We start from the raw sequence: 27311 nt of genomic DNA on the forward strand, positions 1-27311 counted from the left end.
TTTTCCAAAAATATATTTATTTTTAAAAACAAAAATCAGACAAGTTTTATACAGTCAAATTTTTCAGAGACAAATGAGGGGATTTCCACTCAGAGCAAAAGTTAAGCATCAGTAATCTCATGCAGAAATATTTCTCTGCAGGAGGTAAAACATTCTGCTTCACTGCAAGCACTCAATTCTCTAAATCTTGTTTGTACTTCTGCCATCATTTTACTCCATCCCAGGGTTCTGGCATGCAAGATAATCTGCCTCTAAAATTCGAAACTTCCAAATTGAGATGAACGATTATTGGGCTTGGGTTGGGGTTTATAACCAATTCGATCATTAATCATTTGTTCCCGGCTCTTGGGGTCACTGCTGAGACCAATGGCACCTTCTCCATCACTGATTCCTACGACATCCACTTCTTCCTTTTGCTTCTTACGGGTCTGAAAGTATAAAAGTCTTAGGATTAAGGCAATGTTCTTTCCATTAGCAAACAATTATTTGGCACCTACCATGCACTAGGCATAGGGTAAAAGCTGGGATTAGGGCCTTCAGAACAGTAAGCTGAAATCCTAAATTGAAATAAAATCCTAGGTTGAAATGGATAATAGCAGTACAAGGGGGATACAAGGACACAGTGAGAAAAGAGACAACCCCTACCCTCCCAGATGTCACAGCCTAACAGAGAAATAGGAAAATAGACAATGGCAACACAGAGTGATCATAGCTACGACACAGGAAAGTCCACACTGCCAAAGAAACTGAAAGAAGACGTGAGGAGTTGGGTATGTTGTGGCAAAGCTTCAGAGCAGGAAGCTGCGATTAGAAAGATAAATAATATATAAGATGGATGTTACCTGAACCTACTGTGGCCATCAGTTCACAATATATGTAAATCATACCATCGTGCGTTGTGCCTTAACTTAGTGTATGTCAGTTATTTCTCAACAAAACTAAAAAAAAGTAAGTTGGCAGACAAGGGGGAAAGAAAAGCATTTTTTTTTCTTTTTAAGATTTATTTTTAAGTAATCTCTACACCCAACACGGTGCTTAAACCTACAACCTCAAGATCAAAAGTTACAAGCTCTACCAATTGTACCAGCCAGGCACCCCAAGAAGGGTGTTTCTCATTGACAACTATGAGATTAAATGTAAAAACAGGAATATAAGGTTTTATACTATCTTATCAAAAGGACTGAGTTTTGAGGTTTTGTTTTCAGGTTTGGCTCTTGGGGTGCCTGGATGGCTCAATTGGTTGAACATCCACCTCTTGATTTCAGCTCAGGTCATGATCTCAGAGTCATGAGATCAAATCCTGTGTCACACTCCACGCTCAAGCAGGGAGTCTGAGCTCTCTCTCTCTCTGCTCCTCCCTGCACTCTCACACTCATGCGTGTATTCTCTCTAAAATAAATAAATAAATCTTTTAAAAATTTTAAAAAATAAAAGGTTTGGCTCTTGGGGCACCTGGGTGGCTGAGTCCGTTAACCATTTGACTCTTCGTTTTGGCTCAGGTCATGATCTCACGGTTGTGAGATCCAGCCCTATGTGGGGCTCTATGCTCAGCAGTCTGCTTGAGATTCTTTCTCTGCTCCTCCCTCTGCTCACGCATTCTCTCAAATAAAGAAATTAATTAAATCTTTTTTTTTTTAAAGGTTTGGCTCTTAAATTACAAGTGATTGCAGAATTCACCAAGTCAATATCTCAGTTTGGTCATTCTCCTTTTTTTTTTTTTAAGATTTCTTGAGTATTTTTTTTTAAGATTTTATTCATTTATTAATGAGACAGAGAGAGAGAGAGAGAGAGTGTGTCAGAGACACAGGCAGAAGGAGAAGCAGGCCCCATGCAGGGAGCTCGACGTGGGACTCGATCAGGTCTCCAGGATCAGGCCCTGGGCTGAAGGCGGCACTAAACCACTGAGCCACTGGGGCTGCCCTCTTTTTTTCAAGATTTTATTTTTAAATAATGTCCTCATCCAACGTGGGGCTTGAACTCACAACTCCGAGATCAAGAGTCACACAATCCACCAACTGAGCCAGCCAGGTGCCCCTCAGTTTAATCATTTTCAGAAAGAGGTATTAACACTTATCCCATAACTACAACTATCTGACTATAAAGTTATTAAATAATAATGTTCTCTGAGAGAGTGAACAAATGTTTTATCCAGCATTCCTTACAAGGATGGCTCGACTACTCTAACCACTGGAAACGCTACCATTCTTCACCACTTACTAATGAACTCAGCATTGGAATGCCAATGTCACAGTATCATACTGAACCAAACAAGGCATTACTTTATATATATGTGTGTGTCTATGTATGTAAAATGACCTGAGTTACTCTCTAGTTAGTCTACACTACCAATAAGTAACATTATGACAGCTTAGTGAAAACAGGTTAAAAGGCAAAGGATATTATCATTTCATAAGCCATGAGAAACTGAGAATGTCCAAATGGAATGAAAAATAATTTAAAAGGCTTCCCACCATGAATAACTGCTGACTGTTTCAGAATCCAGAGTCATCAAAATATAATTAAACTAATTTCAGTAACAAATGAAATACCAGTTTCTACTGGTTTCATTTTATTTTAGTTTACGGCAAAACTGTCCCTCCCTAAGTTGCTCTGCAGCAGGTCAAACCCACTGGATAACTGCCTTCAGTAGAAAGACTAGCTCAATAGTGAGCTGATTCTGCAGAGTCAAAGTTCAGTATGCCAACATTTTATGAGACTCATTACAGCTGAAGTTTAAACCATACTGAAAGGACATTTCAGGAGAAGGGAACCAAGTATGCAGAGGCACTAAGATTAAAGTTAAAGATAACTTAAGGTGGAAGATAAAGTGGAGAAATGAGACACAATGGACCTTGTATGCCTTCCTAAGGAATCTGGACTTTATTCTCAGGGCCACTGAAGAATTTAAGTTTTATTAGGGGACATCATTTAATACTGTGTGGTAAGCTACACTTAAAAATACATATTGATGGGGCACCTGGGTGGCTAGTCTGTTAAACATCTGCCTTCAGCTCAGGTCATGATCCCAGGGTCCTGGAATTGGGCCCTACATCGGGCTCCACACTCACTGGGAGGTCTGCTCCTCCCTCACCCTCTGCCCTGCCCCCTACTTGTGCACAAGTGCACTCTCTTAATACATAAATAAAAAGTCTTTTAAAAAAAAGTACATATGAGCTCGTACCATGATACCAGATGCTGGGAACTCAACAGTGAAGCAGACAGACATGTTTTCTACAATCAAGGATCTTAATGTAAGTGCTCTTAAAATAAACAAATTATTGTTAAGTTATAATAAATACTGTAAAATCAAAGGATAAGTGCTTTGGGGTACCCGGGTAGCTCAGTCAGTAGAGCATACAACTCTTAACCTTGGGGTTGTGAATTTGAGCCCCACTCAAAGAGAGTGGGCGAAGACATTACTTTTAAAAAAAGAAGAAAGTGCTTTGAGAGACCCTAAAGAGATGGTGACAGCATGAATGGGAATGACACCCCTAATGTGGATAGGGTCAGAAGCAGCCTCTTAGACTGAAAAAGTAACATTAATTTTTTTTAAGATTTTATTTATTTATTAATGAGAGACATACAGAGAGAGAGAGGCAGAGACACTGGCAGAGGGAGAAGCAAGCTCCATGCAAGGAGCCCAACATGGGACTCGATCCTGGGACTCCAGGATCACACCCTAGCCTGAAGGCAGGCACTAAACTGCTGAGCCACCCAGGGATCCCCAAGAAGTAACATTTAAACAAACATGAATACAAGAGGAGAGGAAAATAACATGTGCAAAGGCCATGAGTGATAAACAACTCGCCATGTTCAAGGAAATGAAAAACCCAGTGTGCCCAGGGTACAGAGGCCAAGGCAAAGAATGGCAGGAACTGAAACCTGAGAAGCCAAAACATACAAAATTTTGTCAGCCATAAGGAATTGAGATTGTATTCCAAGTACAGGAAACGAATTTTAAGCAGGGGAATGACATGATCTGAACATTTTAAAGATCAGTCTAAAAACCTGATGGAGAACGGATTACCAAGACAAAAATGAAAGTAGGAAACCACTAAGGACAAAACTGAGATTGGAGAAAGAAGTGACCATTACGTGGACTAGAGTAAATCCAAAGGATGAGAAAAGGGAGAAATCAAGAGTGACTCCTAGGTTTCTGGCTCGTGGATCTACAGAGATACTGACATAGGGAACACTGAGCTGAAACCAGCTTGAGGAAGAAATCAAGCGGGGTTTTTTTTGTTTGTTTTAACAATATAAGTGCAGGAGGCTGAATAGTGACTCCCAAAGCTCCCAGGTCTTAATCCCTCAACCTGTAAATGTTGCCTTATATGGAAAAGGGTCTTTGCAGATGTGGTAAGGATCCGGAGATGGAGACATTATCCTGGAACACCTGGGTGGGCCCTAAACGCCATCATATGCCTAAGAGAAGGCAAAGGGAGATTTCATAGCACAACAGGAGAAAGCAATGTGATCACAGATACAGAGATTGGAGCCATGCGGCCATAAATCAAGGAATCCCAGTGGCCACCAGAAGCTGAAAGAGTCAAGGAATGGATTCTCCTCTAGAGCCTCTGGAGGGAATATGGTTGAGATGGCTTGATTTAGGACCAGTGATACTGATTTCAGATTTCTGGCTTACAGAATGGTAAAGGAATAAATTTCTGTTATTTTAAACCACCAAATTTGTGGTAATTTATTACAGCAAGCCAGGAAACTGACACATTAAGTTTGAGATGCCTGTCAAGCATCCAAATAGAGGTTTCAAATAAAACCTGAGTCTGGAGTTCAAAAGTTAAAGTTACTGTTTTAAATATCCCTAAGGTTTTAAAAGTTGTACTCTTACCTCCAGATCCTTTCGAATGCTCTCAAACTCCTCAATGTCATCAAGCTTTAGTTCTAGGCGGGTTGGTTTTCGCCGCAGCATACTGTGATCAACACTACAGGCCAGACCCAGTGAACTATCAGCTGTTAGAAACAGCACAGGAAAAAACCTGGAGGGGATAAATCTCAGCTATAAATACAAGATCAATTTGTCACCATCCATGCTAAATGAATGATCATAGAAAAGACTCATTTGGGTTCACACATAGATTTCGAAGTCATTAGATAGATGATTATTACATGATCATGGAGAGTTATGGAGATCCATAACTCTGCAATTCCAAAAAAAAAAAAAACCCAGTCTTCAAGAAAAAGAAGAGCAAGCTGCCTATAAAAGAGAATTCTAGGCAACAATCACTTTAATCTGATACTCCAGTCACATTCAGTGAAATATTCTGGCTCAGAGAATAAAGTTAAAAGATCACATCTTAAGTCTGTATAATTACTGGAAAAGTATATAAGCCATTAAATTTGATCAGCTCTGCATGAGAACTGTGAGAGGTCTTTGATCACTCCTGAATACTAAAATCAGCTTATTAAATCTCATGCAAACTCCCTATAACTCACCAATTCACAGGGTTATCCTCAGGGTCTAAACAGGTTCTAAATGGATAGGTCATTCATTAAACAAACACTTTTTGTGCTTCAGCTCCAGAGTTAAAAGTCATAGTCAGCCTGTGGGGAAAACAAACACATAAATAGAAAATTGCAACATACTCTAGTAAGAACTCTGATGGAAGATAATGCAATGGCATCACACAGGCACCCAATCCAGTCTGGGTGGAGTGCAGGGTAGACAGGGACAAGGAAGGCTTCCTGGAGGAAATCTCTTAGCTGACTTATGAGGGCAGGCAGAGAAAGGGGAGTAAGAGAGAGGGAACAAGACACAAAGAGGCTCAAGAGAACATTCCTGAGTCTGAAAACTCAAGGTAATGCTTATGCTAACAAAAAAAATTTTTAGGGACAATGACACTCCCCAAGTCAATTTAAAACCTGTTAAAGGCATCATCTTTATATTCTCCACAGCATCAAGCAGAGTGTATCTGTAATAATCAGTCAGTACATGTGTTGTTGAATAAACTGAGAAACCCAAATAAGTGAGCACTTGAGGGGCGCTTGGCTGGCTCAGTTGGTTAAGGGTCTGCCTTTGGCTCAGGTCCTGATCCAGGAGTCCTGCGATCAAGTCCCACATCTGGCTCCTGGCTCAGTGGAGAGGCTGCTTCGTCTTCTGCCCCTCTCCTCTGCTTGTGTCCCACGCTCTCTCTCTCAAAAATAAATAAAATCTTAAAAAATAAAGTGTACAATATTTTTTAAGATTTTATTTATTTATTCATGAGAGGCACAGAGAGAGAAACAGAGACATAGGCAGAGGAAGAAGCAGGCTCCCGACAAGGAGCCTGATGTGGGACTCAATCCCAAACCCTGGGATCATGGCCTGAGCTGAAGGCAGATGCTCAACTGCTAAGCCACCCAGGTGTCCCTAAAATGTACAATTTAAAGTGAACACTTGGAACACTGTGCTACACTTTTCCATTCCCATTCTTTACATTTTTTACTTGAATACAGAAACCCTGTGAATGCTGGCAAAATTACCTCTATTTTATAAATGCAGTTGAAGCTTTTTAGTTTGGTTAATAGATGTCAGCCTGCCATAAAAATTATACATAGGTCACAGGGGTGAGGATTAGATGAGAATGATGTCAAAGAAAGCTCCTTTAAAGTACATGCAGGGCAGCCTTGGTGGCTCAGCAGTTTAGCGCCGCCTTCAGCCCAGGGTGTGAGCCTGGAGACCAGGGGTTGAGTCCCATGTCGGGCTTCCTGCATGGAGCCTGCTTCTCCCTCTGCCTGTGTCTCTGCCTCTCTCTCTGCGTTTGAATATTTATCATGAATAAATAAATCTTTAAAATAATAAATAATAATAATAATAAAGTACATGCAGCTATAGGGGTGCCAGGCTGGCTTGGTCAGTAGTATCTCAGGGTCATGAGGTCAAGTCCCATATTGGGTGTGGAGCCTCCTTATTAAAAAAAAAAAAATTAGGGACGCCTGCGTGGCTCAGGGTGTGATCCTGGAGTCCAAGGATCGAGTCCCACATCGGGCTCCTTGCAGGGAGCCTGCTTCTCCCTCTGCCTGTGTCTCTGCCTCTCTCTCAATTTATCCTTCATGAATAAATAAATAAAATCTTAATTTAAAAAGTATGTACAGGTATAAATTATCATTACATCTTGGATGTAGCTACAGACTGGAAGCATAGAAAGAAAAAAATGTATCCTTTGTGAAGCTTGGAACAGAACAGGCGATATTCTCACCATAAAATACTAGCACACTGAATCCGATAATATCTTGGGGCGCCTGGCTGGCTCAGTTGGTGGCGCATGGATGGGGCTCTTGATGTGGGGGCTCTAAGTTTGAGCCCCACATTGGGTGTAGAATCACTTAATAATAAAAATCTTCCCTTCTTAAAAAAAAAAAGGTAAAATCAAAGAAATAAATCAGATACTCTCTTAAGTCCGATGTAAACAAATGGTAGAGGAAGCCGAAGTTCCAAGGGAGAGTAGGGGAGGAAAAAAAAAAAAAAAAACCCTGCCGTACAGGTTCCTCACTTTTCTGCAAACTTTGTAAAGCTCGCCACTAGGAGGCAGTACCGAGTGATGGGCAAAGCTGCTCGCTCAGGAGGCCCAAGGGCAGAGGGCAGGGGCTCTAATCCCACACGCCAACCCTCTGGGACACTAGCTTCATCTTCACAGTGGACGCTGGTTTCCTCATGTTCTGCCCTCTGTTGTCTAGACTGAGTGAGGTACGGCAGTGTAAGTGCCTGGAACACAACTTGGCATTTAGTAAACGCCCAATAAACACCAGCTATTATTATTATTATTATCATCCTAATTGTCCTTGGGGGGGGGGGGGGCCTCCGTCCGGCCCGAGAATCACCCAAACTTCAAGCATCTCCACCCCCGACAGGGGGGAAAGCCCTGGCCTTGCTCCTGTCGGATGCCGCAGCCCGCCCCCCCCCCCGCCCCCGCGGTACCCAGGCCGTGCAGAGGTGCCCGTGTGCACTTGACAGGCATCGCCTCACTCCGACCCCGGTACAAACACTCGGCTGAAGACCAGCAATAAAAGCAGGCCGTGGCTCCTCCTCCGGGCCTCCGTTCTACTTGGGAGCTGGTGGCCGCCGCCCGAATCCACTGCGCATTCAGCCCGCTCCAAGGAGGGCCCTGGGACAACCTCCCGACAGCGGGGAGGGCGACCAGCTGCAGAGTGGCACCCGCGGGCCCACAGCGAGGGTTTCCATGGCAACCTGGCCCTCCGCTCCGGGCCCACCGCAGCCCCTCGCGGGGCCGGGGGCCACGGCAGGCCTCGGAAGCCCTCCATTTGCTCCGGAGCTCAGCCCGCGGCCGCGCGGCCCGACGCACCTACCTCTTTCCAAGCCTGCTCGGCCTCCTCCCGGAACCCCGGCGGCGCCCACCGCGAATCTTCAGCTAAGCGAGCGGGACTACACTTCCCAGACTGCTCTGCAGAGTCTCGTCCGCCGCGTGCTTTTCTCCTTAAGTTCACGCTACTCTTGGCGCCACGACGCTTCCCTACTACTACTCCCGTCATGCCCCACGCCACCCACGACGCTGCGTCGGCCCACTTCCGGCCAGTGACGCAGTTCCGCTTTGCCGGGCGCGCGGTGGACGGTCTGAAAACGCAGAGCTCGGCTTTCGCCGGGGTTTGGCGGCCGCGGAGCTCAGCATGGCTTCCTCACGAGCCGCCTCCACGGTACGGAACTCCACTCACTCTGGCGGGGAGCGCGGAAGGGGCTGGGGGGGCGGTTCCTGCGAAATGGGGTCCCTCGGGGAACGGGCTAAGGCGGTGGAGGTCGGAGGTGAAAGGCTGAGAGACTCGGTCCTTAGAGGAGCAGCGTTTTCCAGACCCCGAAGTACGTTCCCGTGTTTTATTTATTTTTATTTTTGTAAAGATTTTATTCATTCATTCATGAGAGACACAGAGAAAGGGGCAGAGGCACAGGCAGAGGGAGGAGAAGCAGGCTCAAGGCAGGGAGCCTGATGCGGGACTCGATCCCTGGACTCCAGGATCACGCCCTGGGCCGAAGGCAGCGCTAAACGGCTGAGCCACCCAGGGATCCCCCCGTTCCCGTGTTTTAATTCATTTGCACCCCTCACTACAGGCCCGAACGGTAAATACCTCTTCCGACTGCTCCAAAACCTGAGCTCTAGAAGGCCCAGATTCACGTCTGTGTCAGACTTCATTGCAGTTTGGCCTCCTAACTTCATATGTGTTGCCTTACGTCTGAAAACGTTTGAAATGTACCGAAAAGTAACTAACTTGCTCCCCCTTAATACTGCGTTGGTTGTTCTCCTTGATACTGCCCCTGTGATGAGGGGTAACCTTGGAAATTTCATAAAACCCAAGAAGAGGTTGCCACGGAATGATGCAGACATGTTCCAAAGCAAATCTTTGATAGAAAAGTTACCAAGAATAATGATGGACTAGTTCTATTAGCCTCTTCCCGTCTGCAGAACCTAAGTAGCTTGGAGAGACACCCCGCCCCCCAGTCAGTGAAGATAACCTGAACTGGTGTCCGACCTGTCCTTTTCATTTGGGGGGAAAATAGGATTGAAGCTCAGGATGAGCTCCATCCTTTGGGGGAAGCCTAATAAGTGGTTAGTATCAGACCTTAGGTTAATCCGTGTCTTTGATTTATCAGGCAACCAAAACTAAGGCACCTGATGACTTAGTTGCTCCTGTTGTGAAGAAACCACACATCTATTACGGAAGTTTGGAAGAGAAGGAGAGGGAGCGTCTGGCCAAAGGAGAGTCTGGGATTTTGGGAAAAGAAGGACTTAAAGCTGGAATTGAAGCAGGAAATATTAACATAACCTCTGGTAAGATGCAAATTGTGAGTCCCTCTTTATCTTTGTATTATAATATCAAAAATGTTAGTTAAACTTGGATCTATGTAAGGCCATCCTTTGCCTACCCTGGTTAGCATCATCTAGAGAGCCTTTTTCTTTCTTTTTTTTTTTTTTTTTTTTAAGATTTTATTTATTTATTCATGAGAGACAGAGAGAGAGAGAGAGAGGCAGAAACATAGGCAGAGTCAGAAGCAGGCTCCATACAGGGAGCCCGACATGGGACCCGACCCCAGGATCCCACCCTGGTCCAAAGGCAGGCTCTAAACCACTGAGCCACCCAGGGATCCCATAAAGATTTTATTTATTTATTTTTTTAAGATTTTATTTATTTTTTATGAGAGAGAGAGAGAGACAGAGAGAGGCAGAGACAAAGGCAGAGGGAGAAGCAGGCTCCATGCAGGGAGCCCGACGCAGGACTCGATCCTGGGACTCCAGGATCATGTCCTGAGCCGAAGGCAGATGCTCAACCGCTGAACCACCCAAGGTTGTGAGTTCAAGCCCAGAGTTGGGCTCCACACCCACACTTAAAAAAAAAAAAATCCTCATAGTCAGTGTGTGTTTTATTTATTTATTTTATTATTTATTTATTAGAGCATGAGCCAGGGAGGGGCAGAGAAGCAGATACCCCACTGAGCAGGAAGCCTCACTTGAGACTCGATCCCAGGACTATGGGATCATGACCTGAGCGAAAGGCAGATGCTTAACCGACTAAGCCACCCAGATGCCCCAGTGTTGGTTTTAAAACTAACTGCTAGGTTATCCAAAAAGTCTATAGTTAAGGGAAAGCCCTTTAATGGTAATTTTCTCCAGTTTACTAGTTAAAGTCATAGATATCCTCAGCTGGGGCTGGTTTAGAGAATAGGTTTGGCAAGTGTTAAAGTACTGTATCTATTTTATCTTCTGGATAGAAGATCTAGTTAACTCATTTGCTGAAAGTGCTTTGTACTTCTACTTTCTGATCTCCTCTAAGTTATGTGTGTATGTAGATGTAAGGTTGTCAAAACAAGATGATGTGAGGTAAGCCTGCGTGGCTCAGTTGGTTAAGCGTCCAACTCTTGGTTTTGGCTCATGTCGCGATCTCAGGGTGGTAGGTTCTGAGCCCTGTGTTGGGCTCCCTGCTCTACAGGGAGTCTGCTTCTCCTCCCTCTGTTCCTCCCTGCACTCCTGCACTGTCTCTCTCGCTCTCTCTCGTAAATAAATAAAATCTTTAAAAAAAAAAAAAAAAGATGACTTAAGTAATTTTAAATGAGCTATCATTTAGTTTTTTGTGTTTAGCAAAATTTAATAAACTGAGAAACAATAAAGTATGTAATAAATTAGTTCCTAGAGGATACACAGACTGCAATTGTAAGAAATTATTTTCCCCTCTGTTTGAAGATCTAGTGATAATGCTGATATTACCTGTTCTTCTTATAGGAGAGGTGTTTGAAATTGAAGAGCACATCAGTGAACGACAGGCCGAAGTGTTAGCTGAGTTTGAGAGAAGAAAGCGAGCCCGGCAAATCAATGTTTCCACTGATGACTCAGAGGTCAAGGCTTGCCTTAGAGCCTTGGGGGAGCCCATCACACTTTTTGGAGAGGGTCCTGCTGAAAGAAGAGAAAGGTGCCCTTTCTAAATATTTTCTCTCTTTTTAATCACAAGGTTCTACTTTCAAATTTCAGTTATACCTAAAACTTTAATAGAACATCTTAGGTAATGTAAACAGAAAAATCTTACTAAGTTGTTTTTATATAGTTAGCCCGTGATCTCAGTAGGCTAGTTTTTTATTCTACTACTAATTTTTCTTTATAAACTGAATAGGGGGGATCCCTGGGTGGCTCAGCAGTTTAGCGCCTGCCATTGGCTCAAGTCATGATCCCAGGGTCCTGGGATCGGGTCCCACATCGGGCTTCCTGCATGAAGTCTGCTTCTCCGCCTGCCTGCCTCTCTCTCTCTCTCTCTCTTAAAAAAAATAAACTGGGGATCCCTGGGTGGCGCAGCGGTTTGGCGCCTGCCTTTGGCCCAGGGCGCGATCCTGGAGACCCGGGATCGAATCCCACGTCGGGCTCCCGGTGCATGGAGCCTGCTTCTCCCTCTGTCTGTGTCTCTGCACCTCTCTCTCTCTCTCTGTGACTATCATAAATGAATAAAAATTAAAAAAAAAAAAAAAAAAAAAAGTTAAAAAAAATAAACTGTAGGGGCAGCCCCGGTGGCTCAGCGGTTTAGCGCCGCCTACGGCTCAGGGTGTGATCCTGGAGTCCTGGGTTCGAGTCCCACGTCGGGCTCCCTGCATGGAGCCTGCTTCTCCCTCTGCCTGTGTCTCTGCCTCGCTCTCTCTCCTCTCTGTGTATTCTCATGAATAAATAAATAAAATCTTTAAAAATAAATAAATAAATAAACTGTGAATAGGGTGTTAACGTGCAAACCTGCCCTCTCCAATATGGAATTATGAGTAAATATTTATTGGCAAACATTTATTTATTTATTTTTAAAGATTTTATTTATTTATTCATGAGAGAGACAGAGACCTAGGCAGAGGGAGAAGCTGACTCCCCACAAGGAGCCCGATGTGGGACTCAATCCTGGATCCCAGGATCAGGACCTGAGCTGAAGGCAGACGCTCAACTGCTGAGCCATCCAGGCATCCCTATTGTCAAACTTTTAAAATTTAGACACATACATCTCTGTCAGTGTCATAAAACAGAATAAGTATTTGAGGTTTATTATTGAAAGGGGGCACTTTGTTGAGATGATACTCCTTTTGTGATTTTAAGTTTGTGGAGTCTCTTCGTCAGTCATATGCAGTGATGAGGACCTCCTTTGTCTTTCCACTGTCCCATCTCTGCCTTTCGTCATTTTTTTCCTGATTTGCATAGTCTGCGGATTCAATCACTTAAAAACTTCTACCATATCTCATGTCCATTAAATAGAACCAGTAATACTGAGCCTATTTAAATTGTAAGAGAAAAACCCACTGTGTACCAACCCAGTACCTTACAAAGCCAACCTGGCTGGCTACAAAGGTGGGAGGATAGGAGAGGAAGGGGCACCCCTGGGTGGCAGATGGTTGGGTGCCAGGAAAGACTAAAGGACAGAAAGAAAACCGGGCTCCCAGATGGGAGGGGACTAGTCCTAATGGGGGAGAGGTGCAGAAGATACTTGAGAAGAGTGGAACTTGTGGAGTGCACAGGTCAGTGCTTTCTCTACCAGAGCACAGTGTTGGCGGAGGTGCTCCGTGCCACCCCCTGCCTACCCCTGGCACTTGGAGAACAGTGACCCATGCACCCTGGGCATGACCCCTCTGAACCATGGGTGATACCCTGCCCCTCCCGCCACAGTCCCCTTCCCCTTGAGGCTCAGCTGCTCCTCACTCAGTGTGTTGACTCTCTCTAAGCCCTTCCCCTCATTTGCTCTTTGGCCCACTGCAAACTGGCTAACTGCTGCCACATCGAAACTGCTCTTCATTAAGATCACTAACTCATCTTTATCAAGACTAGCCCTGTCAGCCACTCCCTCCTTGAAACACTCCCTTTCGTAAAACAAAATCTTAATTTCCCTAAATTTCCTGTTTCTCTAATTCTTCTAAGCTTTTTTTTCCCTGCCTGAGCTATATATATATTGCAGTTCTTTGCCCTTACTCTACACTCACTTGGGCGATCAGATCCACTCCCGTGGCATCATTGACTGTGTATATTCTGATGACTTTCAGATCTCTGTCGCCTAGGTTTTCTGTAGGTAATTCAAACTGGACGTGTCTAGATTGAACTCCTCTATTTCCCACCCTTCTATTCTTGGAAATAACACTATCATTCACAGGTTTCAGTTGCCTCCCCTCCTTTATAATCCATCAGCAAAATCTAGTCTATTTCTAGATATGGACTGAAATGTATCTCTGGTGTGTCCTCTTTTCTCTACCTTCATTGCTTTCACACCTGGATTGTTGTAGTAGCCCCACACATGTTGTGTTAATTGCTTGCTTAAAATCCATCAGTGTCTTCTTATTAAACATAGAGTAAAAAACTGCTGATCGTGCTCTTCAACTTCTTGTGCTACTCTTTCCCAATTTAGTAGACTTAGTAGCCTTAAGGGTCTTCCTGGAATAGTCAAACTCTTTTTCTGTTTTTCTACTTAATTTTTTTCTTTTTTCCCCCCTCTCTTGCCTTTAAAAGCCTTTTTATCCTTTTGCTTTCAGCATAAATACCACCTTGTCAAAGAAGACTTTTATCACCTGATCCCTTATAAAGTAAACCCCTCCATTATTGTCTGTCATGGTATGTTGCTTTCCTAACAGCATTTTCAAAGGGTAGGCATTTATTATTGTTATAATTTGTCTTCCAACCAACTGCAAAGTCTAACTTATTATCGTGACCCTTAGATGAACATCTTGAGTCCCTCCTGCCACTGTGTTAATTCAGTCCACCATTGAAAGTCCAAGGATTCCGAAATAGTAGACTGATTTTCCTGCCTTTATCATTTCCTCTTCAGTCCATTCTCTCTGCTTCCCTAGGGAATCTTTCTCAAACATCAACCCTCCTTACCATGGCATGAGGAGCTCTTTGTAACTGGCCCCTACTTAGGTTAGCAGCTCTCTCTCTCTCACCAGCTCTTTTTTGGTACTCCATGCTCCAGCCATTCTGAAATATTTGTGATTCCAAGCTGATCATGCTTTTCTTACCTCCAGACCTTTACCTTTGTTGAACCCTCTGCTTCAGCTGTCCTTTTCCATTCTTAACTTCTCGACCTTACTAATTGAGTACTCAGTGCAGGAAATACCTCCTCAGTGAAACCTTCCCTGGTTCTCCCTCCAAGCCAAGGTTGGGTATTTCTTTTATGTCCTCCCTTAGCACTTAGTACTTAACCACTGTCATAATACTTAACATGATGTATTGTGGTTCCTTGGTACTTCCTGTCCACCCAGCTTCTCCACACTACCAGGATTATGTTACTTGGAATAAAAAACTGCCTCTTAGTCATTTCTGTACACTTAGCACCTCAATTAGTATCCAGCACATTGTGGCATTGAGCAAGGTTGGCTGTCTTCACAGACCAAGTGGTAGCAGTGTTGGGGCTGGTTGACTAAATTGAAGAGGGTAATCGCTTATAGTTGAAATTAGGGAATCTTCAAATAAAGAGAATGAGTGATTAAAATCACACTGTGAGGGGTGGAGGGGGCCTGGCAGATTCATTCAGAAGAGCATACGACTCTTGGTTTTAGGATTGTGAGTTCGAGCCTCACGCTGAGTGTAGAGATTATTTTTTAAAATATTTTAAAAAAGGAAATCACACTGGGAGTTGAGACACAACAACTTGACTCTTAAAGAAAATTGTTTGGCAATTAAATGGTGAGAGTAGGAGAAGCTTTCTCCCTTCTTAAAACATACTTTTCACAATCTCATTCAAATTCTGATCTTTTCTGTTACAGGCTGAGAAATATCCTATCAGTGGTTGGTACTGATGCCTTAAAAAAGACCAAAAAAGATGATGAGAAATCTAAGAAGTCCAAAGAAGAGGTAAAAATTGTCTTCGGCTTCATAGTATGAAAGGGAAGGAAATGAAGGGTTGCTTCTTTCATTTTCTGTTTTCAAGGTTTGCTTTGCCAGGGGAAGGGAATGTGAGGATTCCACCATTCAGGAATAGTTGTTGGCAGTAGTTTGTGGTTCCTGTGTAGGTATAAGTGAATATAAGTGAGTTTCCTATTCAGCATAAAAACCATAGCATTTCTGGTATAACTTTTAACAAGGAAACCAGAAGCCATCCTATAAGAGTTCATAAAAACACTATAGAAAGTACACATGCCTGATTTCATCCTATTACCGAATCGATTCACCTTTTTTTTTTTTCTGGGCAGTTACAATAGAGAATTGACAGCTATGAGAGGGGCAGGAATGCTTCAGACTTAACATTAACATTTCTGCTCTTAATTTCACTTTCAGTATCAGCAAACCTGGTATCATGAAGGACCAAACAGCCTGAAGGTTGCTAGACTATGGATTGCTAATTATTCACTGCCCAGGTAAAGAGAGCCTCTCAAAAGGAGAAAGAAGCATATTTTTTTCATGTTTTCTCTCAGGATCTGTTTTCTCAAGACTGCAGTTACATGAAATTGAGTGGTAGGGATACTCATGTGGACCTTTTTTTTAACCTGTTTGCTCCTGGTAATAGTGTGTCTGTGTCTACAGGGCAATGAAACGCCTGGAAGAGGCTCGTCTCCATAAAGAAATTCCTGAGACAACTAGGACCTCCCAGATGCAAGAGCTGCACAAATCTCTCCGGGTAAGATGTCCTCAGTGATTTCCAATATAGTAAGGGCTCTTAAATATTCAGTACTGAATATTTTGGCCTACTTTGGCCTGCCTCTTGAAAGGTAAAGGCAACTGCTTACACTTGCTATTTGCAAGGAGCCATCAGTTAGTATGGTGGGAACCCACTATGCTTAGTACTCAGCAGAAGCCTTGGTTCTGCTTTTTAATTCTCTTTTAATATTTCAGAGCTGTACTTCAGCTCTCTCCGTGGGTTTCTTGTGTATGTTGAGCTGACACAGAAGCTAGTGATACTACGAGTGTAGTATCACATGCTAGAATTCAAAGTAAGCCTTAATTCCATCCATGAAAGTAAGTGTCTCTTAACAAAAGAAGCATAGGGACGCCTGGGTGGGTCAGCGGTTAAGCATCTGCCTTCAGCTCAGGGCATGATCCTGGGATCCGAGATCGAGCCCCACATCAGGCTCCTTGCAGGGTGCCTGCTTCTCCCTTTGCCTGTGTTTCTGCCTTGCTGTCTGTGTCTCTCATGAATAAATAAAATCTTTAAACAAAACAAGAGAAGTATAAAAGAATCTTGGGGGTGGTGGGCTAAAACCAGAAAGTTGGTTTTTTTCTTGGCTGTGGGAAAGCCAAAAAAAACTCTGGGATTAGCCTATTAATGATTACTGTTTGTCTTTTTTTTTCTTTTTTTAAGTCTTTGAATAATTTCTGCAGTCAGATTGGGGATGATCGGCCTATCTCCTACTGCCACTTTAGTCCTAATTCCAAAATGCTGGCCACAGCTTGTTGGTAAGTCCCATTTAAGTGGAGGGCAGATTCAAGGAGGGAAAAAGTCATTTATATGTCATTGTCTCGCTTCTCATCATACCAAATCAGAGATGCCAGTGCTCAGTTGTTATATTATACAAGATAGTCTACGCTTAGCGATCCTTTCTGTTCACAGGGGACTCCAGAAACCCGTGACATGTCAGTCATGTTCTTGACACTAGCATCTTGGAACAGATACATAGGGAGTTTATTGATTGACCAGTTTCCATGCTTCAATATAGCTTTTCTTTTTTAGTTAGGTAACCCAGGCAGGATACTCGGTAAGCTTCAGTTTCCTTATCTGTAAAGTAGGCTGAGATGATGTTGTAAACCGTTTTACCTTAATAGAGCATGGTATGTGGTAGGGACTCTGTAAACATGAATTATTTATCTTTGTTTTCTAGTTATTGCCACATATGCAGAAAACTCTTAGGATGTAATAACTTTGGGGTTTTTTGTTCCTATTTAGTTATTTTGGTGGGACATGCCCATTTAGTGAGAAGGGAAGCTTCCTAATGTATGCAGAGAAACTACTTGACTAGGTAGAAATTGACACTGGTTCAGGAGAAAGCCAAGGACCTCGCATCCCTCCATCTCTTCCTCTCTTAAAAATAGAAATAGTCAAAAAAAAAAATAAAATAAAATAAAATAAAAAAAATAGAAATAGTCATTCCTACTACATTCTGTACTTCATATGTTTGCTATCAGGATCATTTGAGGTGTTATGAAAGTAATTTGTTGGAAATTCCCTGAAATTAAGGGTCCTTAAAAAAAATATTAAGTATTTTGTTAGCAAAATGCTATTCCTTTTTTAAGGAGATAGTATCGTTATTAATATTGTTGATAATGTAATGCATTCTACCTTTCCTCACCAATCAATCCAAACATTAAGGAGAATAGCAACTTGTACTAGATTAACTGTAGTCCTATAGAAGCTCTTGGCTGCATGAGACATGGATTAGCTTTCTTCTATGAACCATCGAATGAGAAGCCCAGTAGTTTTCTCTTCCTGTGTGCCACTGTCAAATTTACTGGGGGCGAGAAAAGATTGTCCTTTAGGAATGTCACCAAGGTACCTTTTCCTTCCCAGACCAACCCTGGCTGAGATGCTTTCCTTTGTATTTGTTAGGAGTGGGCTTTGCAAGCTCTGGTCAGTTCCCGATTGCAATCTGCTTCACACCCTCCGAGGTGAGTTAGAATCTTGTTTAAATCTCACTTTTTCCCAATGTGAACCCTGTCAAACTGTAAGACTCTAATACCCTACTTGACCCTCAGACCCAGTACACACAAGATTCATTCTTGACCTGAAATAACTTGGTTGGGTTCTCTCTGACCACAAGGCTGGAAGATGGTGACTTCATGCACAAACCACTTTTCTCTCATGTCTAGCCACACTGTGGCATTGTGCAGTCTCTGAGCCAAAAAAAATAAAGGTTGTCTGTGTTTTGTTTTTTTTCAAATGTAATTTAAAATAGTTTTGTTTTGTTTTGTTTTTAGTAATTTAGTAGTCACTTCAAACCTTATTGGTCTACATGTTCCCTAATATATATTGTGTTATGCATCGTAGTCTGTTTTCACACATAAATTGGTGGGAACCCTTTAACATTGATCTCTTATACCCCTTCAGGCCATAACACAAACGTAGGCGCAATTGTATTCCATCCAAAATCCACCGTGTCCTTGGACCAAAAAGATGTCAATCTGGCCTCTTGTGCTGCGGATGGTTCTGTGAAGCTTTGGAGCCTTGACAGGTGAACGTTACTGATCTGCTCATACTTCAGTCATTAAAGTAAATAGTTGTTCGATTGGTCCTTAGGACCTGAAAATCTGGCATCTAACCTCAGAAATGGTCTAAGAGTGCAGGGAACTTGGTGTGAACATAGAATGTGGGATTTCTTTCTTGACCTCTTTTCAGTGGAGGAGTTCGTGTTAGGTCTTTCATATTTGTTAACTTTGGACCTAGATTTTTGCCTCCAACGTAGTGGCCATTGTTTTCCCAGTCCAGTTATTCTGGAAAAATCTATTTACACCTCCTGTGCAGTACACTGACTTGGAGAAAATGCATTATTTGGTAGATTGACTAAAGATAATATTCTTGGCAGCACATTGGCTTCTAGCAAACGGCCGTAGGGGAGAGGACAATGAAGTTCTGAGGCATTATTGCTAAGAAGTGATGTCTCCTCCCACCAACATTCTCCTTTACCTAGGCTGTATTTTCCCATCACAACAGTCTGGGGTGTTTTTAATGTGTTTATGATTATTGTCTTCCAAGAAATTTGTGAAAGCACTGTGTTGGCTAAAATCTGAATTCAGTTGCTTAGTTTTCTTTGGGAAAGCACATGCAACTTTTCTGCCAGGTTTTTGTACAAAAGCTAATTAGTGTCTCTACTCTTTGCCAGACAGGGTCTTACCATGAGCACAGCGAGTTTTAATTGGCTTTGGTATCACTTAGCAATATTTGTTCCCCTAGGGCTTTGATTAGTTCTATGTATGCACATTGACAAAGTTCCCTTTTTAATTGCCCTCTTTAGGGTTCGTGTTTACTTCCTTTCATCACTGGTGTTTCAATTTTTTTTTTCTGTGGTTACTGGGGAGTAGAATTTAATGGCCACCAAAGGAAACTAAGCCTCTATTTAGGAGTTCCTTTTTTCCTGTGTATTCTACAACAAGCTAAAGTTTGAGAAAAATTTATCTGTAATTCACTCATACCAAAACTAGTTGATTTCTGTAGCTTTACATATCCATCAAAATATGTTTTTTTCCTGGAATCTCAGCACTCTTTTGGCGTAAAGAGACTTTTGGTTGTCTGATTTATCTTTTATTTTCTCTAACACTAAATGATAATAGCATTGAGCATTGATTAACATATTGAATTGAGATATAGAAAGATAGTGTTTCTTGAAGTGCTATGGGCAGTTTTGCCCTATGAGCACATGAAATACTCCCAAGTATTTTCAAAATTTTGGGAAATGACATAAAATGTTGGTAGCTCTGTATTTTTTTTTTTTCAGGCCCTGCATTTTTTTTTTTAAGATTAATTTATTCATGAGAGACACAGAGAGTCAGAGGCAGAGGGAGAAGCAGACTCCCTTCAGAGATCCCGATGAGGGACTCAATCCTGGAATCTCGGGTCACTCTCTGAGCCGAAGGCAGATGCTCAACCACTGAGCCATCCAGGTGTCCCTAAGCCCTGCATTTTTAACAAAGAATGAGTTTAATTACAGTTCAGGCTCTTAAATCATACAGAATGGGTGCATCTGTCACAACAATTAATAAATTCAATGAATATTTATGACTGTGAAATAATTTACTTACATATACTTGATTCTTTTCCAGTGACGAGCCAGTGGCGGACATTGAAGGCCATACAGTGCGTGTGGCACGTGTAATGTGGCATCCATCAGGACGTTTCTTGGGCACCACCTGGTAAGACATCCTCTTATTGTTCTATCCATAGAGGCCCATGGCATCTTGTTAACCCTTAGGACTAACTGCCAAGGAAATTTTAAGAACAGAGATCTTCAAGTAAGATTTTCTTGGACTTCAATAAATCAGAAGAGAATATATTGTGAAGTTAGGACCGGGTGGATTTGCTTTTAAATTGCAGTTAATCTGAAATTTCATTTATTAATTGCCAGAAAACTAGAATTTTTAGTCTTTTTTGACCAGTACTAGTGGTGTTTTGTGGGTTTTTTCCCCTCTCACACATTGTATTATAATCTCTGCTTATAAATTGGTCTCCCTTTCTGGGGTGTCTGGCTGGCTTAGCTGGTAGAGCATACGACTCTAGATCTTGGGGCTATAAGTTCAAAACTCACATTGGATGTAGAGATTACTTAAAAATAAAAATCTCTAAAAAACATATCAAAAAACAAATCTGTCTTCCCCCCCGTGCCCTTTTAAGATTTTATTTATTCGAGAGAGAGAAAGTAGGTGTAAGCAGACTTCATGCTGAGTGCAGAGCCAGATGCAGGGCTTGATCGGGACCCTGAGAACTCTTTCATTAAAATGTAACTTACATGCAGTAGAATAGATTTATTTTCAGTACACAACTTCAAATGCATACGTTCATGTAACCCACATCCTTGTCAATAGAATATTTCCATCACCCTTTAAAGTTCCCTCATGCTCCTTCCCTGTGGACACCCCCTTCCAAAACAATCACTGATACAATTTCTATCACCGTAAATTAATTGTTCATACTCTGAACGTGTCTGTGCCTAACGTCTTCTCAACATAATATTTTTAGGATTCATTTTGGGGGGTGGGGGACACCTGGGTGGCTCGCAGTTGAGCATCTGCCTTCAGCTCAGGGCATGATCCTGGAGTCCCGGGATCGAGTCCCACATTGGGCTCCCTGTGGGGAGTCTGCTCTGTCGCTGTGTCTCTCTCTGTGTTTCTTGTGAATAAATAAATAAATAAAATCTTAAAAAAAAAAAAAAAAGGATTCATTTAGGGGCATCTGGGTGGGCTCAGTCAGTTGAGCATCTGACTCCTCCTTTCAGCTCAGGTCATGGTCTCAGGGTTGTGAGATTGAGCCCTGCATGGGGCTCTGTGCTGGACATGGATGGAGCCCGCTTGAGATTCTCTCTCGCTTTCTCTTTCCCCTTCTCTTAAAAAAAAAAAAAAGTTTCATTTATGTTGTTGCATGTCTCAGTAGTTCCTTCTTATTGCTAAGGACAATTTAGTTGAATGACTCTACCACAGTTTATTATCCATTCTCCTTTGATGGACATTGGGGCCATTTCCAGGTTTGGGTCGGTTAGAATAAAGCTGCTGTGAGTATTTTTATATAATGCTTTTTGCAGACATGTTTTCTTTACTTTCTCTTGAATAAATACCCAAGAATGCAATTGCTAGGTCATGGAGAAGATATAGGTTTAAGTATTTTAAACCTTGCACCTGTTCTTTTCCAATTGGTTATAAATTTTACATTCCCAGAATTCTGATTTCTTCACATCCCTGCCAACATTCAGTGGTGTCAGTTTTACCATTTTGCATATTCTGTCAATTGTGTGGTGAAATTTCAGTTTTAATTTTTATTACTCTTACAACTATTGGTATTGAGCATTCTATCATCTGCTATTGACCATTTCTTTTGTGCAGTCTCCAGGTGCTTTACCTATATTTTTTAATTGAGTTTTTTTTATTTTCACAAACAGTTCTATTATTATTTTTTCGTTTATTTGAGGTGGGGTTTTTTTGTGGGGGGGTTTTGGTGTTTTAAGTTTTATTTATTTAATGGGCGCCTGGGTGGATCAGTCAATTGAGCATCTGACTCTTGATTGAAGCTCAGGTCCTGATCTCAGAGTTGTGAGATCAAGCCCCCTACTGGGCTTCATGCTCAGCACAGAGTCTGCTTAAGATTCTCTCCCCGCAGGGGATCCCTCGGTGGCTCAGCAGTCTAGTGCCTGCCTTCAGCCCAGGACGTGGTCCTGGAGTCCTGGGATCGAGTCCCACATCAGGCTCCCTGTATGGTGCCTGCCTCTCCCTCTGCCTGTATCTCTGCCTCTCTCTCTCTCTCTCTCTCTCTCTCTCATGAATAAATAAATAATTTTTTTTTTTTTTTAATTCTCTCCCAGGGTTCCTGGGCAGCACAGTCATTTAGCGTCCAACTATTGGTTTTGGCTCAGGTCATGATCTCAGCGGTTTTGGGATCGAGCCCTGCATCAGGCTCAGCGTGGAGTCTGCTTGTGTTTCTCCTTTCATTTCCCTCTGCCCCTCCCACTTGTGTTCTCTCTCTAAAATAAATCTTTAAAAAAATTCTCTCGCTTACCACTCACACTCTTTCTTAAAAAAATAAAACCTAAGTTTATTAAGATTTTATTTATTTATTCATGAGAAACACAGAGAGAGGCAAAGAGACATGGGCAGAGGGAGAAGCAGGCGCCCTGCAAGGAGCTTGATGTAGGACTCAATCCCAGGACCCTGGGATCACAACCTGAGCCAAAGGCAGATGCTTAACCACTGAGCCACCTAGGTGTCCCAGAATCTAAATTTTATTTATTTAAGTAATGTCTACACCCACGTGGAGCTTGAACTGACAACCCTATGATGAGTTGCATGCTTCACCAACTTAGCCAGCCAGTGCCCCTCTACCACCATTTATTGAAGAGATTTTATTTTCCCTGTTGAAATTGCTCTAGTAGCCTCATCAAAATCATTTGACCAAAAATGTGTGGGTCTCTTTCTATCCTCTCTCATTTGTTGCATAGATGTATTTGTTTATGACTGATTTTTGTATCCCCAACATCCAATTTAAGGCCCAACAAATACTCAGTGAATGAAAAGAGTTAACAGTAGAATTGAAAAAGAAGGGAGGCTACAGTCTCTGCTGGGCCATTCTGGGTATTCTTAAAATCGCCCCTGAAGTAAATTTATGGAAGTCCATGGTTTCCCAGGTAGCACTCAAGACAGATAATGACTAGTTGTTGAAGTATTTTTTATGCCAGAAAAGGATTTCTTCTTAATATGATTATATGAATAGTTTCAGAAGCATAATTTAAGCTATAAGCATTTATAGTACTTCACACATTGTAGGAACTGAATATCTGCTAGTTAATTATTAGTTTGATTTTTATTGTAGCTATGACCGCTCGTGGCGCTTATGGGATTTGGAGGCTCAAGAGGAGATCCTGCATCAGGAAGGCCACAGCATGGGTGTGTATGACATTGCCTTCCATCAAGATGGGTCTTTGGCTGGCACTGGGTAAGCCTTCTTCCACATAGCCAGGGGCAGATCAATAGTTCACCTGTTACGTGTGCCTGCTTCCATGGAGAAATGGATTCAAAATGTTTGCTTATAAATTATTTTGTCAGGGGACTGGATGCATTTGGTCGTGTTTGGGACTTGCGCACAGGACGGTGTATCATGTTCCTAGAAGGTCACCTGAAAGAAATCTATGGAATAAATTTCTCCCCCAATGGGTAAGATCAACTAATCTCATGAGGAACGGGAAGGGTTATTGGTCAGAATGTGTCTTTGTTTCTAACTTTGATACTACATCTGATCCACAGCTACCACATTGCAACTGGCAGTGGTGACAACACCTGCAAAGTGTGGGACCTTCGACAACGGCGTTGTGTCTATACCATCCCTGCCCATCAGAACTTAGTGACTGGTGTCAAGTTTGAGCGTAAGCTTTCCTCCTATTTTGCCTAATCACAGGACAGACAGATTGCACTTCCGCGGAATGCATGCCAAGCTTTAGCTTAACTTAGAAGTGGAACAGGAGAGAATTTGGCCTTTGTTGAAAAAGGAGCAAATTCTAAGTTCCTTTCCTCTACCATATTTTCAGACAAAGCTATGGCATAGCATGCTTGCTTTAGGAAGTGAAGAAGACTTCTATAATGCTTTGAGTCCTTTTTTTCCCTGAAAGTTGTAAGCACTGCATTCTTAATTTATTCTAAACAGATGGTCAGGGGAAGAGGCACAAGCCCTTAATATTGTTGTTTTTTTCCCTAAGTCTGCCTATAGTCCTTTTCTCCTGGAGGCCTTGTGGGAATGTAGATGAGAAGATTGGGCTTTTCCAAATGGGGAAATACCTTCTTTTTTGAAATCATATATTGTAGCAGATTTTTGTGCTTTTGTTTTCTTTGCTCTTTTGATACTTGAATTCCTCAAGCAGCTCCTCCTTCTTTTCTCTTAAAGCTATCCATGGGAATTTTCTGCTCACTGGTGCTTATGATAACACAGCCAAGATCTGGACCCACCCAGGCTGGTCCCCACTGAAGACTCTGGCTGGCCATGAAGGCAAAGTGATGGGCCTAGACATCTCTTCTGATGGGCAGCTCATAGCCACTTGCTCATACGACAGGACCTTCAAGCTCTGGATGGCTGAATAGGCAGGACCAGGGAAGAAGGACTCTAAGCTCAAGCTCTTTCTTAAGGGCCATTTTTAAAAGAAAGGAATTGACCTGTTTAGTTCATCATGTTTTTTGCCAATTACCATGTATAGACCCTCAAAAGAATTGGATTTCCAGGTCAGCCTCCACTCCAGATAGAGAGCCCAGTCTCTGGGTGTTGACGAACTCCTTTCATAGTTGAAATTCTAATTCTCATCTTCAAGCCTTGCCACGGACTGTGTAGACATTGTTTTTTATTAATCTTTTGTTTGAATGCCCTGTTGCCTCCTTCACAGCACTCAGGATTGTGACTGGCTACATTTTTAATTTTGAAACGTGGCTTTCCATTACATGGTACATGCTTCAGGACTCCATGTGACCCACAGAGCAAGGCAGCTGAACTGGGAGCTAGTCTGGGAGCCCTCTTGGAAAGAGGCATTTCTCCCTACACACTGGTTAACCAATGCCTTGACAGAACCTTTCCTCTACCTTGAGAACGGGAGATGAAGAAGTAGACCACAGCTATGCTCAGGGTTTGCAGTAAAGAAGATTTTACCTCTTCCTGTTGAGTTTGCTTGGAATGCTGACTGCATCGGGAAGCTCAGAACTGAACATTTGCCCTGTCAGAAAAGGTCTTCCTTTTTGCTTTGAGGTTTGGCATCCTTTGTGTTACCCCGAAGCTGGGCTGTTGTGTCAAGATGGCAATGAAATTTTTAGAAAGCAAAAAGGAAGTCTGTGTGTCACCTCCTTTGTGTGGGTGATTTAGGGGACGTACCTTTCATGGCGAGGTGACTGGGAAAATCCCAAAGGTGTTGTTCCTTGACATCGACTTTTTCTCTTTCTTTCTTTATTACACACTTGATACAGAGTAAAATCCTATGATAAAAACTGTTCTTTAAAGACTTATTTTGTATAGCTGGACATTTTCTGAATCCAACCCATTGGTGCCTGGGTTTTTTTTTGGGGGGGGGGGTTGTTTTGTTTTTTGGTTTGAGATACAACGAAGTATATCAAATAATAGCTTATTCCAGTTTCTCTCTCCTTAGTAAGCACTCTGCTAATAGTTGTTTTTGTAGAGACTACTGCCTTCTGGGCCAGACTCCTAGCAAACTGGATCTGAACTCTGTAATTCGTACTCATTGGCCATGCAGCAGTCAGCTTATCCTCTCTCCACCTCAAGTATACAACTGCCGAACACAAAGACACAGTAAATTCTCACAAAAATATAAGAGTTTGGAAGAAGAAAGGATTGCATATAGAGCATTTGAGAAGGGCTTGTATGTTGACTTTTCCTTGAATGTTCAAAATAGTTTCTATTTGCTGTTCTGGAGAGATGGACAGTGGCTTTGTCTCACTCTGTCCTGCAAACTATGAATGTGAGAATATACTAAATCTGTGTGGTTTAATTTTGATTATAGCCAAATAGTTGCATATTTTGAGTGCCTGTTAAGCTTCTCAATTATCGGTTCTACCCTCTGTTGGACATTTGGCACTTCACTATTGTTTAAGTATTAACGGGTTCTATTTCCTCCATCATTGGCTGTGAAAAATAATTTTTCATTGGTACCTTTGTAACTAACAACAAACATTAGTGTATTAGCGTGCAATTTGGATATAGTGTGTTAACAAAAGTTTTTAGTTTTTCAAGTTTAAGTTTTACTAATTAGTTCCATTAAACTTTTTTTGGGGGGAGGGGTTGTTCCAAGAGATTTAGAGGTAGCAATCAGATGAACACGTTTCATGTAAGCCTTTGGCAAAACAGTTCCCTTGGAGAATATACATTACTTCATTGTAAGGAGGCAGTCAGCTGAGGAGCATAAATTAGATGTAGCGTTTCGTACTAGTGAGATAAATAGCAGAGCCACCACTTAAAAGGACACTTACTGCCTAGAGACTGCCAGGTATGTTCAGACACCTCGCTTAATCCTCCCAATCTTCTGAGTTAAGTGTTACTCCATTTTTACCAACAAAAATCAAAGCTCAGAGAACTAACTTGCTCAGGGCTACCCTGTCAGTGGTAGAGCCTTGTCTTCTGCCTGTGAGCTTAGGAAGAGATTGCACAGGGCTTTACTGAGTGTGTTGGCAGCACTGGCTGGACAAAACGAGCAGTCTGTCCCAGCATGGCCTATTTGCCCTACAAAGCCTGAGCTGATTTTTAGCCCTCTATCTGGGATACCTTCCTTGTGATGAGTCTTAGTTAACTTCATGCCACAGAGTCACAGGATGTCACTGCCTCTGTCTCCTGAACTAAAAGGCACCGTAGGGTTACTCAGCAGGAACTATTTGCACCTTGGATCCATGTTCTGTTGTGTGGAACTGTCTTTAAGTATTGCAGCGTGTCTTAGCATCCCTAACATAGGGAGTAGTGGAAGCCAGAAATAGAACCCACCCCTTTCATTGGAATATCAAAGATGCTTCCAGTCACTTCTGTATGCCCCAAGGTTAGAATAGCTGAGTGTGAAATTATAAGATGACTGTTTAATATATCCTTCTCTGCCCCCCAAAACTCAAACCTCAATATTTTCCTTGTTTGGTGGGTGTATTAGCCACTCAAAGAGCTACTCCCAATTAGAATTTTACTAAACGCCATTTCCTGGCTGCTGAGCTGGAACAAGA

The 27311-nt window shown here is 42.4% G+C and overlaps 2 protein-coding genes across 3 annotated transcripts; one reads left to right on the plus strand and one right to left on the minus strand.

Annotated features, from left to right (window-relative positions):
* On the minus strand, positions 1 to 8498 carry CDC26 (cell division cycle 26). The gene is made up of 4 exons (XM_025432197.3): positions 8302 to 8498; positions 5452 to 5559; positions 4847 to 4994; positions 1 to 428 (listed from the first exon to the last, which is right to left on the minus strand). The coding sequence occupies exons 2-4, from the start codon at positions 5502 to 5504 to the stop codon at positions 252 to 254; spliced, it is 378 nt and encodes a 125-aa protein (XP_025287982.3). The 5' UTR covers positions 5505 to 5559; positions 8302 to 8498; the 3' UTR covers positions 1 to 251.
* Positions 8492 to 26126, plus strand: PRPF4 (pre-mRNA processing factor 4). 2 transcript variants are annotated; one of them, XM_025432189.3, is made up of 14 exons: positions 8492 to 8646; positions 9596 to 9773; positions 11220 to 11406; positions 15206 to 15293; positions 15717 to 15796; positions 15963 to 16056; positions 16738 to 16832; positions 17980 to 18038; positions 18478 to 18601; positions 20187 to 20276; positions 23437 to 23559; positions 23670 to 23777; positions 23868 to 23986; positions 24502 to 26126. In XM_025432189.3, exons 1-14 carry the CDS (start codon positions 8620 to 8622, stop codon positions 24693 to 24695), a joined length of 1566 nt encoding a protein of 521 aa, XP_025287974.1. In that variant the 5' UTR covers positions 8492 to 8619; the 3' UTR covers positions 24696 to 26126. The 2 variants fall into 2 exon arrangements, with proteins under 2 accessions (XP_025287974.1, XP_025287975.1); XM_025432190.3 differs by lacking the exons at positions 8492 to 8646; positions 9596 to 9773; positions 11220 to 11406; ... (1 more) ...; positions 15717 to 15796; positions 15963 to 16056 and having other exon boundaries at positions 17941 to 18038; positions 24502 to 25583.
* The last annotated feature ends 1185 nt before the right edge of the window (positions 26127 to 27311 follow it).

This window comes from Canis lupus, chromosome 11 (assembly GCF_003254725.2).
Source record: "Canis lupus dingo isolate Sandy chromosome 11, ASM325472v2, whole genome shotgun sequence".
Classification (NCBI taxonomy): domain Eukaryota; kingdom Metazoa; phylum Chordata; class Mammalia; order Carnivora; family Canidae; genus Canis; species Canis lupus.

Coding starts and splice junctions, on each gene's coding strand:
- PRPF4 (XM_025432189.3), top strand. CDS start 8,620: ATGGCTTCCTCACGAGCCGCCTCCACG. Junction 8,647..9,595: donor CCTCACGAGCCGCCTCCACG/GTACGGAACTCC, acceptor TTGATTTATCAG/GCAACCAAAACTAAGGCACC. Junction 23,778..23,867: donor ATAAATTTCTCCCCCAATGG/GTAAGATCAACT, acceptor TCTGATCCACAG/CTACCACATTGCAACTGGCA.
- CDC26 (XM_025432197.3), bottom strand. CDS start 5,504: ATGACCTATCCATTTAGAACCTGTTTAGACCCTGAGGATAACCCTGTG. Junction 4,995..5,451: donor GAGGATAACCCTGTGAATTG/GTGAGTTATAGG, acceptor TATCCCCTCCAG/GTTTTTTCCTGTGCTGTTTC. Junction 429..4,846: donor GCATTCGAAAGGATCTGGAG/GTAAGAGTACAA, acceptor TTATACTTTCAG/ACCCGTAAGAAGCAAAAGGA.